Raw genomic sequence first — 13,372 nt, 5'->3', positions numbered from 1 at the left:
TAAAAACGGTCATGTGATTGATGCTATTTGGATACTTCAACATCCAGATAGAGTGAGCCAGGAAATCTATGTGCTTTCCACAGCTGTAACTTACTTACCAACAAAAATTATGTCAAACCATATTTACCTTATTTAAAATGACAGGATTATGTAAAAAGTATGATTATGTAAAAATTAATTAGGATGTCTACAATGTTGCAATTTGCTCACACATATTCTTGTGTGTGATAGAGATATTTCTTTAATACTACCTGAGGTACCACTAGGTAACTGTTCCATATATGTATAATATTTTGATTGAATATACAAGGTTATCCAAGTCTAAATAGTCAGTTACAATTTAAAGAAGACGTACTATTTGTACATTTTCTTTAAATTCTAAATGTCCATTATCCATAAATGCATTTTTTTTCCACGTTTTGAGAGTCTCTTATTCTACCAGTCAGCTGTCACTATGTGGCTGTGTTTATTCATATTTACGATAATGCATCTCAGGTCCTCGTATTCCCTTTCAAATTTACAGTAATGGCAGCCATTAATCTGTCTGCTCATTGCTTTCCCTTTAAAGGGAAGTGAACGGAACCTGCTGTGCTTTTAAGTTTGAACATGCACTTGCACATGGCTTGATGAACAAGCTGAGCTGGAGTTTTGCTGAATGCTGTTGGTCTCAAGCGAGTGCTGTGAAACAGAACAACAGCGACTTGGACGATCGCCGGCTTGATGTAAGCCTCAGCGTATCAAAACCTCATGATTCCTCCAGCGCAATCCACTAACAGCGCCAACAAGAAGAACTAATGACACCAGCGCCAAAGGCACAATACCAAAACCAGCACCAAGAACAACAGGAAACAATACTAACACAATCTATAACATCAGCAGCAATGACTAAAAAAAGACAGCACCACTGCCAACACCAACACAACAGCAGTTCTGGAAAAAAACTCCAGCCCGAAAACTCAATCAGACCCCACTTAATTAGCATGAAGTGTATTTTCGCTTCAACGCCATAGGTGTTCAATCTCTCCAGTGCTTTTGGCAAAGCTTTCAGTAAGTAAAAAAAAAAAAAAAAACATAATTAGTGATATTGTTAGAGAAAGAAGGAATCATGCTTTGTCACTGTGGCGTTGAACAAAATGTTAATTACTCAGCCAGGACCAACAAGGGATAATTTATTTCTGTTCCATTCAAGTGGCAAAATGGACCTTGGTGGGGACAGCGTGCAATTTTGTGACCTTCTTGGTAGGTCACCCACTGCTCTGCTTACGTGTGCCGTGATGATTGTGGCTCAGCCATGAAAGGACGGTCGTCTGCAGTCTGCGTGAATGCAGCTCCATGAAGCACTGTGCCCAGCATCTGAAGGAACCACAGGGGCTCCAGGAACACAGGCGAGCCCCACATCCCCCACTGTGCCCAGGGTATTGCATGTGGTATTACATGTTGTTTGAGATGTTCCTTTTATTCGTGTTTTTATTTTTTATTTTTGTCCTTTTATTCTATTCTTATTATCACAGATCCCGACTCAATTCACTGTTTTGAAATCTTTGTGCTGAGACCTTCATCTGGGTCAGTGGAGTGGCCACAATGTGGGCAGTGAAATACCTATTAAAAATGATTCGCAGTTATGCATCATACACAGTTTACAAACGCACTTTATTTCATGCACCGATGCTGTTAAACAGTAATTTTGGTTGTATGCACATGTTTATACCAGGTCTGAACATTTAGCTATACCTACATACATATCAGACTACTGAGGTTAATTGCGTTTATGACTACTGTCATAATATCATCATACCATCATCATAATACTAATGATGTGCCCACATCTGCTGTGCTTTCAGGTGCAAGGCACAAATTGAAATATGAAAGAATGGACTGAATCAGTACACATCAGTGCTACAGCATCTATTCTTATTATTTTGTAGTATTATTAGACAGCATGTTATAGCATTGTGAAAATGAAGGACCGATTCCAATTAACAATGGGTTATCATCCAAAACAGTTCAGTGGGCTGTGGGCTGAGAAACTTTGGTAGCTCCTGCTCCCAAAAAAAGTGGGCTCAGGTCTAAACATGAAACACAATGTGATGCTATGCAGCTTCATTCATTAATACCTATCGGTATGGGGCAGGCGGCTGGGGACCGCTGTTTTACACAGGGGCCATTGCTAGGCGGTTCAGCAAGCCTGACTGTGATAAAGACCAGCTGCTAAGGATAACTGGCTGTTCTTGCTGTTTGTTAATTGCTCCTTCCAGCAGCTCGCATGACAAACGTCCGCACTTTTCCCACAAATACCACCATTCCGGCACCAGGGCCGCTAACACAGAGGTGGTGACGAGAGGCAAGTCAAAAACATAACTAAGGTCAGATTCCCTGCTAGCTCTCAGCTCCAGCCTCGCTCTATTTCGTCCTGGCTGCTCTCTGAGTTTCAGCACCAGACCTGGCTACTGCAGACCATAATGACACCATGATGACTGAGTCTGTAGATGGAGTTTTAGTTGGGGTCAACTTGGAAAGAGTTCTTAATTCCGAGAATCCAAAAATCTGTCACTTCAAACATGTTTCAGGTGGTTAGGGAGAGAATTCTACATGGAGCGTGATTTGATCAGACACACATTGACCTTGCACATCTCCCTCTGTCATTCTACCAATGAGGAGCCTTTCATCAGACTCCTCCATTTGTGATTGGACATGTGCTCCCTCCTCATATCCACCAACAGATTCTTTCAGCTTTTCCGCCAACAGAAGTACAACTCTCAAAACATCCACCAACAGATTCCCTCACTTTTTCCACCAACAAAACTTTAATTTCACCATATCTGCCAATAGAAGTGTCCTCCCTTCCCCTTTCGTGAATAGTCAGATATGATAGCTTAGACTTTTTGACTCTCTGCTCAGGATCTATTGTGCTGGTAATGGGAGTGATTGACATATATGATGCGATGCCCCTGCCCCTCCCCCACCCCCGTGCTAACCTGTGTGACGCTGTCCCTCATGGTGGGCGAGCGCTGTTTGCGGGTGGTGGTGGTTGCCATGGTGGTGGTGGTCTCCATGATGGTGGTGGACATGTCTGCCAGGGGGGTGGTGGAGGTGGTGTCGGTGGTCAGGACGGACGGCACGTCCCCCACCAGCCTCAGGTTCCCCTCCACCTGCACGTTGGGGTCCCCCTCAGCCGCCAGCTTCAGGACCTGCAGTCCGTTGTAGTAGAGACCCGATATCTGGCCCTGGAACGGCCGACCCCTGTCCCGACCACCGATCCTGATGGATGCCTGGCTGTTGAAGATGGTCAACTGTCGACCTATAGAGAGAGAGGAGAGAGGCAGAGAGCAGAGAGAGGAGGGAGGGAAGGAGAGAGAGAGGAAAGAGGGAGGGCGAGAGGGAGGTAGGAAGAGACAGAGAGGAAATAGAAAGAGGGAGAGAAAGAGGAATGGAGAGGGAAAGACAGAGGGGGAGGAGAGAGAGTGAGGGAGGCAGAGACAGAGAGAGAGAAAGGGGGGAGAAAGAGGGAGGGAAAAAGGGAAGGAGAGAGGGTGAGAGAGAGAGAGAAGGGAGACAGAAAGGGAGAAAGAGAAGGAGAGAGAGAGAGAGAAAACAACAGAGAGAATGGCAAGGGAAGCTCATTAGTCTCTGCCTCTTCATATTCCGGCGAGCAGACAGAGAGGGAGCAGGTTTGGATCACACAGGACTGTTCCTGGTAGCGCCTCAGAAGAGGGGACCTTGCAGCGTGGCCGCGACAATTACAGCGGTGCTCCCGTGACCCGCTCGCCAGCGGCGCCAGAAAACCCACCAACAAAATAGATTGGAGGGAGCAGCGTTTGACCCTGGAGACAGAGGCCTCGCCTCCTTTCAGAGATGGAATACATTAGGAGGGTTTTCACCGAGTGCCGCTGACCCCTGGACAGAACCCCAGCTCTAATCCAAACCGTTCTACAGTAAATGCAAAAAAAAAAAAAACGCTTTCGGCAAAAAATGAAAAAATAAAACTGTTTAATTGAGTGCTGGTCCCTCCATTATCACCCATCTGTGTGAGGGAGCATCATTGCCGAGTCCGAATACTAACGCGCTACCAGGACATACTAATGTGGATCCCACCGCCAACCCCTTGCTTTGCTGATGTCACTCTCCCTCTTTTTTTTCCGCCGCCCCTCTCCGCGACCCTCCATGTGACAGCTCTGAGCCGCTCATCAGAAACCGCTGCAGCAACGTTTGACCCCCGGTAGGCCACAGTGGGTGGGGCAGGCTGAGGCAGCTGTGAGGGTAGGATTACTGGGTATTGTTGGCAGGGGCGGGTTAAGGAGGCACTTCAAGAGGTAATTACCCCCGGAGAAGGAGCCGGAGAGGCCGATCAGTCCCTGGTGAGAGGTTCTGAAAGGTTCTGAAAGGCACGGAGCCCCGGGGCTTTCGGCAGGCGCGGTAATCGGCTCGACCGCGGAATGGGCTCAGCTTCTCTGGCACGCTCCCAGAACAGGAGCGAGAGGCAAACCACGGGAAGAAATGGTCGTCCTCTGACTCCCGCTTCCAGCTGAGAAAGGTCTTTGCTGCCATAATTACAGGCACAACACGCTAGCTTTTGCCAGCTCTGTGTTTTTTTTCTTTTAATGAATCTAAAAACGAATCCGATAAACACACAGAGGGGGAATGACATGTCATCGTGCCATCGTTACCCTGACCTGGGCTCACGTGGGATCGGGTTGAGGTGGGGGGGGGGGGGGGGGGGGGGGGCTGCTGTAAACGTGTGTACCCCTTTAAATTGGGGAAGCCCTCAGCAGATGCTGCGGGTATGCAGGGGGTGGGTCAATCAGAAGGAAGAGGGTAGGAGCTCAGAAGTGAAAGAGGCGTGGCAAGGGGCTCACTCAGAACAGACATCAGCAAAGAAGAGGTGGCTGGTCAAGCTGCCCCCATATCGAGACACACACACACACACAGAGGCATAAACACTTTGCACTCACGTACGCACACACCATTCTGGGATACATCACACTTTGCTTTGGATCCCCCACATCTGTCAGGGTGTCATTCTGTGTGTCAGTCTGCCTGTCAGTCTGTCTGCCAGTGTGTCCATCAGTCTGTCTGCCTTTCTCCAGGGCCAGAGGAGCCCAAAAAATCCAGCTTCTTCTGCATTTCAGCCCCCATTCAACATCGACGCGAAACCGCGAGATCCCTGGTGTGCTGCAAACGCACCTCACAGCGCACTGTTGCTCCGCTAGTGTGTGATACCTGCGGATGCAGGATCTTGCCTGTCTCTGCATCATAATCATCAGGTGCATTGTGGGTAGAATCTAAGATGTCACCTGCGATGCTCTGTTTCGAGATTTCTGTGTGTCCGTCCTCAGGCAGAGACATTCGAAAATTCACTAGTTAACACCGGCCATAGCTATGCTTGACTCAGTCTAAATGGAATATGCTTTGTCATAAATTTTTTTTGTAAAAATAGAAACAGATCATTATTTTGTTACCTGCACAACACTGCTTGTTTGGTAGTTGCTGACATTGTTTGAAATTATTGAGTATGAACCAAAAAAGATGTGTCGATGGTTTAAATATTTTTGTTAAAGGTGAAGGCAACCCACATTGTGCTTATACTGAAAGGACTCTTAATCTTTGGCAATTAAACTAGCTCTTTAATATGGTAACCACAAATGATACTGCACGAACAGGGGCCCGTTGTGTGACAAAGGAAGGGAATATAAAAATTCTACCTGGGATGTCAATTTGTGAAAGACAGTTTTGTAAATTCATGAGTGAATCACTAATGGGGTTTGGACATGTCCCTCGACATGGTCTGATGGGGCTGATGAAGTTACTGGGCGTAGAGTCACATAGGAAATGACATACTTTATGAAGCTCCATCTCTGACAGTGCACTCTGTATCTCTGTGACTCTCTCTATATCTCTCTCTCTCCGGGTCTCCGTCTGTCCGTGCCTCTCTCTTTATCCCTCTATTTCTCTCTCTCCCTCTCTGTCTTTGGGTCTCTCTGTATCTCGGTCTCTCTCTCTCCTTCTCTCTCTCTTTTTCTCTCTCTCCTTCTCTCTCTCTCTCTCTGGCTCCCTCTGTCTCTCTGTGTCTCTCGCTCTCTCTCTCACTCTCCCCCCTAATCAAAGTGTTTAATGCTGCAGAACTTAGCAAGCGATGCTGACTGGTCGGTGCATTCTCCGAGTCCCCTGCAGAGCGGCCGAGGGGTTACCGTGCCGATTCGGGAGGCGGCGCCGTTGGATTGGTCAGCCTCTCCCAGGCTCTCAGCCTGATGGGATCTTAATGGCCTCAGATGCGGGGCACTGGCTGGGTGACAGTCAGCGCTCTCATTAAAAAAGAAAAGAAAAAAAACTTCATAACGAGACGCGTGCTGTAATTAACTTCAATTTCACTGTAGAGTGACTGACATCCCTCTGCGCACAGGAGCAGAGACAAGTGCTCCCTCCGTCCCGCCCCCCCTTCTCTCCCTTTCCATCTTTCTCTCTCTCTCTTTCGCTTTCTCTACCTCTCTTTGCACCCCCGTCCCCCTCCTCTCTCTCTGCCTGTGCCTCTCAGCACTCAAGCAGAAACAGATACCCAGACCCAGGAAGGCACACCGGCTGTGTTACCAGGGAGCACTCATTTCCTCAGTGTGGCTGATGCAGTTTTTAGATGTGATAAAATAAAAATCACCAGCAGGGGAGATGAACCCAGCATGGTAATCGAGAGTGACTGACCAGTTGTGAGATATGGGAATAAAAATAACATGAATGACTATCCGGGAGAGACAGAAAGTGAGAGAGAGAGAGAAAGAGAGAGAGAAGGAGGGTGGCTGCATTATACAAACCATAAAATACTTATTGTATTTTTTTAAAGTGAAGAGTTCAAAAACTTTCAAGAGAATAATGGTATAATGATGCTTGCTGTTGTTCTCTGCCACCTCTACTTTGGCAACTCCACACTATGCCGTGCCATTAAAAGGCCCTGAAACTTGAAATTGAAATCGAAAAAGAGAGAGCTGTGGTGTAACAGAAGAACAAGAGTTTGACAGAGCTGACGGAGGCGGTGTTGTTTCTGAACCCCGCGACATCGGAGGTGCGAGGAAGCTAACCCTATAATCGGCTTCGGTCGTCTCGGGGCCAGTCATGTGTGAGGATCCGTCCGCGGTTTGCAGCTTGCCCCAGACACCTCGCCTCGGATTGAGGATTGGGGGGGGGGGGGGGGGGGGGATTGTGGGTAAGGTGGGAGTACCCGCATTACTAAAAAGGTGTCCCACCACAGTCGCGGGAGGACGTACATGTGCGGCTTACCACACGACGGCACAGCCATCTCCTTCTGCCAAGGTGCCTCTCTCACTTTCCATTTCATCGGAAATGAGAGAAAAAAACGCCCATGATCCCCATGTCTAATGCATTGGTGCTCTTGAGCACATGGTACAGGGGCAATCTCTCAATCACTGCCGCGCGACATAACGGGACAGGTGCCTTCCTGATGCTTCTTCCGTAGCTTCTGGGCAAAAGGATTTTGCTTTTTTTTTTTGCTGAGAAGAACTTGTGCAATACATTGCAAGAGGGAGGAAATATCAGAACGGGATGGTAACTTCCCACAAAAACAATGCAATGCTTACAGCAGCAGCTTATGTTCCATCTGTTGCACCATTCTGCTTGGAACCAGCAATGTTGCTGCTAGCGTAGTGAGTAGCTATACCCAGGCCTGCCCAATAACATCGCTGCTTTGAACTTCAGCTCATCAGTAAGAGTCTTCTGAAATAGAAACGCCATCATATACGACTGTTCGTACATTTTCAGGGCTGAACATGCTAGGATCATGGAGTGCCTCTCTGTTCCAGCCAGAGAGTGGCTTTGATCCAAACGGCGCTGCAAAGTGGACCTGTATCCCTGTGAGAGCTGGCTGGCCGTATTTCACTGGGGCTGTGGCACTCTCTAACAAGAGCTGTGCCGTTCCACAGAGACTGTGAATGGGAATAATAGGCTTTCGGTTCACAGGGTGGAGTTGCGCCAGCAGGTGTGTGTATGTGTGTATGTGCGTGTGTGTGTGTGTGTGTGTGTATGTGTGTGTGGGGGGGGAACAGAGACAGCGATACGACGAGAGATGTGCAGAGAATGAGAGGGAGAAAGAGAGGGAGGACAGAGAGGAGAAGGGGAATGGGGGAGAATGACTGGTGAGGAGAGAGGCAGAGAAAGAGAAGCAAAGAGGAAGAGCAGGAGAAATCGAAAAAAGAGAGGGAAAGAGAGACAGGGACAGAGAGGCAGAGAAGGAGAGAGAGGGAGAGAGAGACAGGGAAAGAGAGGCAGAGAAGGAGAGAGAGGGAGAGAGAGACAGGGAAAGAGAGGCAGAGAAGGAGAGAGAGGGAGAGAGACAGGGAAAGAGAGGCAGAGAAGGAGAGACAGGGAGAGAGAGACAGGGACAGAGAGGCAGAGAAGGAGAGAGAGGGAGAGAGAGACAGGGACAGAGAGGCAGAGAAGGAGATAGAGGGAGAGAGACAGGGAAAGAGAGGCAGAGAAGGAGAGAGAGGGAGAGAGAGACAGGGACAGAGAGGCAGAGAAGGAGATAGAGGGAGAGAGACAGGGAAAGAGAGGCAGAGAAGGAGAGAGAGGGAGAGAGCATGCGTGAGAAGGACCGAGGGAAGGGAGAGGAACCGAAACTGATATGACACTCTGAAATGCATTGGAAACAGCAGGAACAGGAGTTCAGGCGCTGCTGGTTGGAGCTGAAACATGGAAGATGACAGGCGAGGGTGAGGAAGACAAGGAGGAGGGTCTGAGGAAGATAACGGCGAGAGGATTACACCAGGGAGCAGGGAATGAGGGGAAGGGGAAAGAGGAGAGATAAAGAGAGAGAGTGTACATGTGACAGAGGCAATAGAGTAGGTTTAATATGAGTGAGAGAGGGAGAGTTTCCTTTATCCGAGATTTTCGTCTTTCATTGCTCTGGGCTAATCCTGGAGCTAATCTGGTAGCAATCACGGCGCCATTGTTCTGCGCTCGGAGCCGCTGCGGCAGGCAATACGGGAGCTGCTCTCCGCCGCCCGGGAGAGAGCAGTACCCCGCTCAAATGCACCCGCCCGCCGAAACAGACCTGCAATCGAAACGAGCCGGCGGTAATCACGGGGTCGCTAATCACAGATGGCTGTTTGCGCCTAACGCGGAGCGCGCCGCCCCTGTTCTCCAGCAGGGGGCAATGACAGACACGGCCGAGATGGACTCAGTGTGAGAGACTCAGGGGGGAGAGCGGGTGCGTGTCTGGCTGCCTCACAGCCCGGGAGATGGGAGACGGGCGCAGGGTGCGACTGGGACGCCAGGCCTCACAGCAGACAGGCGCATTTCTGACACTTCATATATTATCTCCCGCTCCATTAACCGCTGAGATCAGATCGGAACGCTCCTTCGCCTTCCTCCTCTCCAAGGGCAGCGTGGACTCGGCCGCAATGAGATGCTAATGATGAAAAAGTAAAGAGCACCTCTCGCTCTTCCGTTACCCTTTATTTCAGCTTGCTCCCGAGAGTGTCCCCGTGGCAGAATGCATGCTGTCCCACTGTGCACAAACGCTTCTGGTCACGTGACCTGTCCTGTCTGAATGGCATGTGTCTTAAGAGTGGTACATTACGAGAGACGAATTTGCTCTGGTACCCAGCTGTGTACATATTTACTTTCCCACACATCCCTTGTCCCTACATGAGGGAAGAGAGCAAATAGCCACTCCAAGTCATTAAAAATATGACACTCATGATTAGAGGAAATGACTGCTTCGCCTGTCATTAAAACCCAAGTTTGAAAGAAAGTGATTTGAAGATGCTTGAGCTTTGTTAATCCCCTCCCCTCGTTACAGGCCTCCCTCAGACTGAACTCTGAGAGGGGGCGAGTTTTTTTGGGGGTACGAACAGCCATGGTGGATGAGTAACCCTTGAACCTGTACCGGACTGGGCCTGGGTGATGCCAGATGGGTGTTGGCATTTTAAATGAGACGCTTTCTTGTCCACCCCTGGCTTTATTTATTTATTTTTTTTTTGAGTTGGGGATTCACTGAGGATCTTAAGTGGAGTTGAGTCCTCGGTTTTTGAACAAGCACGCTGACAAAGTTGATTATGAAGTGGGCAGCCGTTATCTTCCTTCCTGCACGGCGCCCGTAATTAAGCTTTCCACTTTGCGCAGAAGTGGGCCATTTTGTGATGCCGCGAGTTAATTGTGTTTGACAAAGGAGGCGAGAGGGAAACCCACACCGTGACTTTCGAGTAAAAAGACTGTGTGAGTATCTCCAAAGGGGGTCGGGGAGGGGAGGGGGGGGGGGGTGTGGGTTGGGGCAACGACACTCTTTTTCACGCACTCACACAGCCGCCCGTGAATTCTGGAAAGGGACAAACATTTCCATATTTGGAGATGTAGGGACAGACAGTCCCTGCGGTATTGTGAAACAGGTCTAGACTGGATTTGTTTTTAGAAATGCTAATTCTTTTTTTTTTTGCGGGCGGAAAATCAATTTCAGGTTATCAGTGCATTTTTACAGAGCATTCCAATCTTAAAAGTAATCTTTATCTATCATATTATCATGCATACACTGTATATTATAGAATATAGGCATAAAATAACATATGTGAATGTGGCATTAAGAGTTCTGTTTTCTCATAAATGCATGATATTTTGATAAAAAATATGTAAAAATATGCTTTTCATAATTAGCATTGCATATCATAACAAATATGTCTGAGTATGATTCTGTCTACCACCATTTTACAGCAGAAGCAAACCACTTGAGCATTAGTGACATCAGACTAGGTCATGCCGTGCTCCACCTTTCACTATAGCGACATTCTTGACCCTTACTTTTGCCCAGACTGCCGAATGGAAATGAATACGTCTTTGTGAAGGAGAGCCTTCACCCTGATTGTCTCTGTAATTATCTGTGTGCTTGTGAAGCCAGCCATTGGTTAATTGACCACACCTGCCTAATCAGAGGCAGACACAGGTGTCTGGTTGCTGCTAGGCAACCCTTTTTTGAGCAGCTTGTGGTGCTTGTGTCCAAGGCTGTGTTCTTTGCTTTGCATTTTAAACAATAAATTCTTTGATTTTTTTAAAAATTTACCTCCTTCTGTTCTGCTCGGTGAGAAATGTTGGCCAGCTAACTTACAGTCTGCAATTAGCACGGGAAACGGTGATGCTGTGAGGAGCCACGAGGGATTTGTGCCTGCGGCTGTAGCACAGAGCAGGAGGAAATCTGCGCAGTAAAGCCCTGCTCACGCCTGAGGTCCCTGCATCTGACGCGAGGCAGAGCGAGTCGATGAGGCCCTGGCTGAAAACTGTAGTATCGAGCGCAAGGACTCAATCGTTTTTTTTTTTTCTTTCCTTTTTCACTGAACCATTAAACACTGAGCATTAAAAAGGCCCAGCCGCCGTACGCAACTGAGCTGAATGCACCCCCCTCAGCCCCCCCCCCCACACCTCCAGCCCCACGCCCTCTCCCTCCGGAGTAACGATTCCAGAGAGCACAACTCCCTCATGAGCTGTAATTACCCTCCAGCGTGCGGGAGTTTTACAGTCTGCCTTTTTCCCCTCACAGCGGCCGACATGCATGGGGTGCTGGGATAAATATACTCCACCTGGCAAAAGCCGAATGTTTACCGGTAAAAGACAAAAGAAAAGAAAATCAATTTTTGCTGGTTTTTCGTAATTGGCCGTGTGTTTTTTTTTTCCTTTTCGAGATACCGCAGCTATCTATTTTTTTTTGTTTTTATTCTAAAAAAGGACATTGGGCTGTCAGGATTTCAGCACCTGCCTTTTGCTGTAGAACACGTTTTTTTTTGGGGGGGGTTAAAGTATGGACGGAGAGCTGAGCAGTGGGGGTGGGGGTGTGAAACCAAAGGAATATGGAGGTGGCAAAAAAAGCCAGCAAAAGGAGGACATGTCTGGCCATGCTGGCTATGAAAGACCTGTGAAAGATTGATGCTTGTTGACCCCAATTCCCCCTCTTTGCACCTTAAAGTCTGGCAATGCAAATTCCAGTGATGCTCAGTTCATCAAGAGGAGAGCTTGTTGCTGATTGCAAGGCGGTTTAAAGATGGTCAGGGTATCAGGAAGACATTTTCTGTCTTTTTAGACTTTAAATGACCCTTTGTCATACTATTTTCTGTCCACCTGAGACCCAGTCATACGGAAGCCAAGGCAGCATTTTCCCCCGTCAGTCATGGTAAATGATGGTTCCTCGCTAACAGTGAGGAGTACAGTGTCAACCCTACAGGGAGTGGGGGGATCCAGAAAGCAAAATGGAGCAGAGCCGTGCAGTCTGGGATAGTCTGAAAGGTGTAACTGGGGATTCAGCCCTAATTTTCAGGGCCCACCTCCCCACAGACCTCCAGGGTAATCCATGGCATTCTCTAAGCCATATATCACTTTGTTATGATGTCATCGGAACAAGGGTGGGGCCAAATCCGTTAGGATGTCCTTAATGAACAAACTAGGCTGCACTCACATAAGCCCCTCCCCACTTCTGTCAATCATCTTAGATGGGAGGGGTTTATTTACATAAAGTGCTCTGCATGTATGATGCAAGTTGAGAACAGTTATTTACACTGATTTTTGTTCATCCACACATACACATACACTTCAATACACACATATACTTCAATACACACATACATTATTTAGAAATAAAAGCCTGAAAAATGGAAACATCAATAGATTCAACCACTGTTGAAACAATAAATGTTAAAGGGACCTTGTTGTACTATTAGGCTTCTTTAAAAATGTACCAAAGCTTCATAAAAAATCATCCAAAATGGAAAAAGAGAACAAATCATATTTGGATAAAGCTAAAAAATATTTGGTTTTATCTTCAATTGAGCACAAATACTTTTTCAGTCAAGCAATCCTTTTAACCCTCTGAGTTCATTTGTGTTTGTTTTTTGGGAGAGAGAGGAGATGGAGATCGGTTGACAGAGTTCACTTTATGAGAAGGGTTAACATTTATTTAGCAGTTTATTGACATATTTATTTAGCATTGTTTCTTTTATCAATTTAATAGCCATAGGACATTCTCAAAATGGGCTACATATGGTTTAATTCCCAATTTCTCACCCACATATTAGATGGTTTTAAAAGCAGTGTTAAATTTGTCTTCATTCTTTGGGGGGAGGGGGCAATAAAGCAGGGGTTTCTGTGAACTGGGATGCATATTTTAGAAAATTTGGTATGTGGTGGTGTGTGGTGATAGTTGGGGGTTCATTTGGAATATAATTTGCAGTAATCTAGAATGTTGAAATGTTGACACTAGATACTAACATGCCTGAATAGATCAGATTTTTTTTTTTTTTTTTACTCAGCAGGGAAGCAGGAGGAGAGAGATTCTCACTTCCTCTGAGGCCCAGTCACAGGGGGAGAGGCGGCCATGCTGGAGAAGCAGGGCTAA

At 47.3% G+C, this 13,372-nt stretch overlaps 1 protein-coding gene across 25 annotated transcripts in view; it reads right to left on the bottom strand.

The window, feature by feature from the left end:
* nrxn2b (neurexin 2b) overlaps nt 1–13,372 on the bottom strand; it is a 618,578-nt gene that overhangs the window by 15,925 nt on the left and 589,281 nt on the right. For all 25 annotated transcript variants that reach the window (XM_036547806.1, XM_036547808.1, XM_036547817.1 and 22 more), the window contains one exon: nt 2,976–3,298. In XM_036547806.1, the coding sequence (XP_036403699.1) occupies nt 2,976–3,298 (323 nt within the window). The remainder of the gene's footprint in view (nt 1–2,975; nt 3,299–13,372) is intronic.

The sequence above is a fragment of the Megalops cyprinoides genome, chromosome 16, assembly GCF_013368585.1.
Source record: "Megalops cyprinoides isolate fMegCyp1 chromosome 16, fMegCyp1.pri, whole genome shotgun sequence".
Classification (NCBI taxonomy): Eukaryota; Metazoa; Chordata; class Actinopteri; order Elopiformes; family Megalopidae; genus Megalops; species Megalops cyprinoides.
The sequence above is the reverse complement of the archived record's forward strand: the minus strand, read 5'-3'. Positions and strand labels throughout refer to the sequence as shown.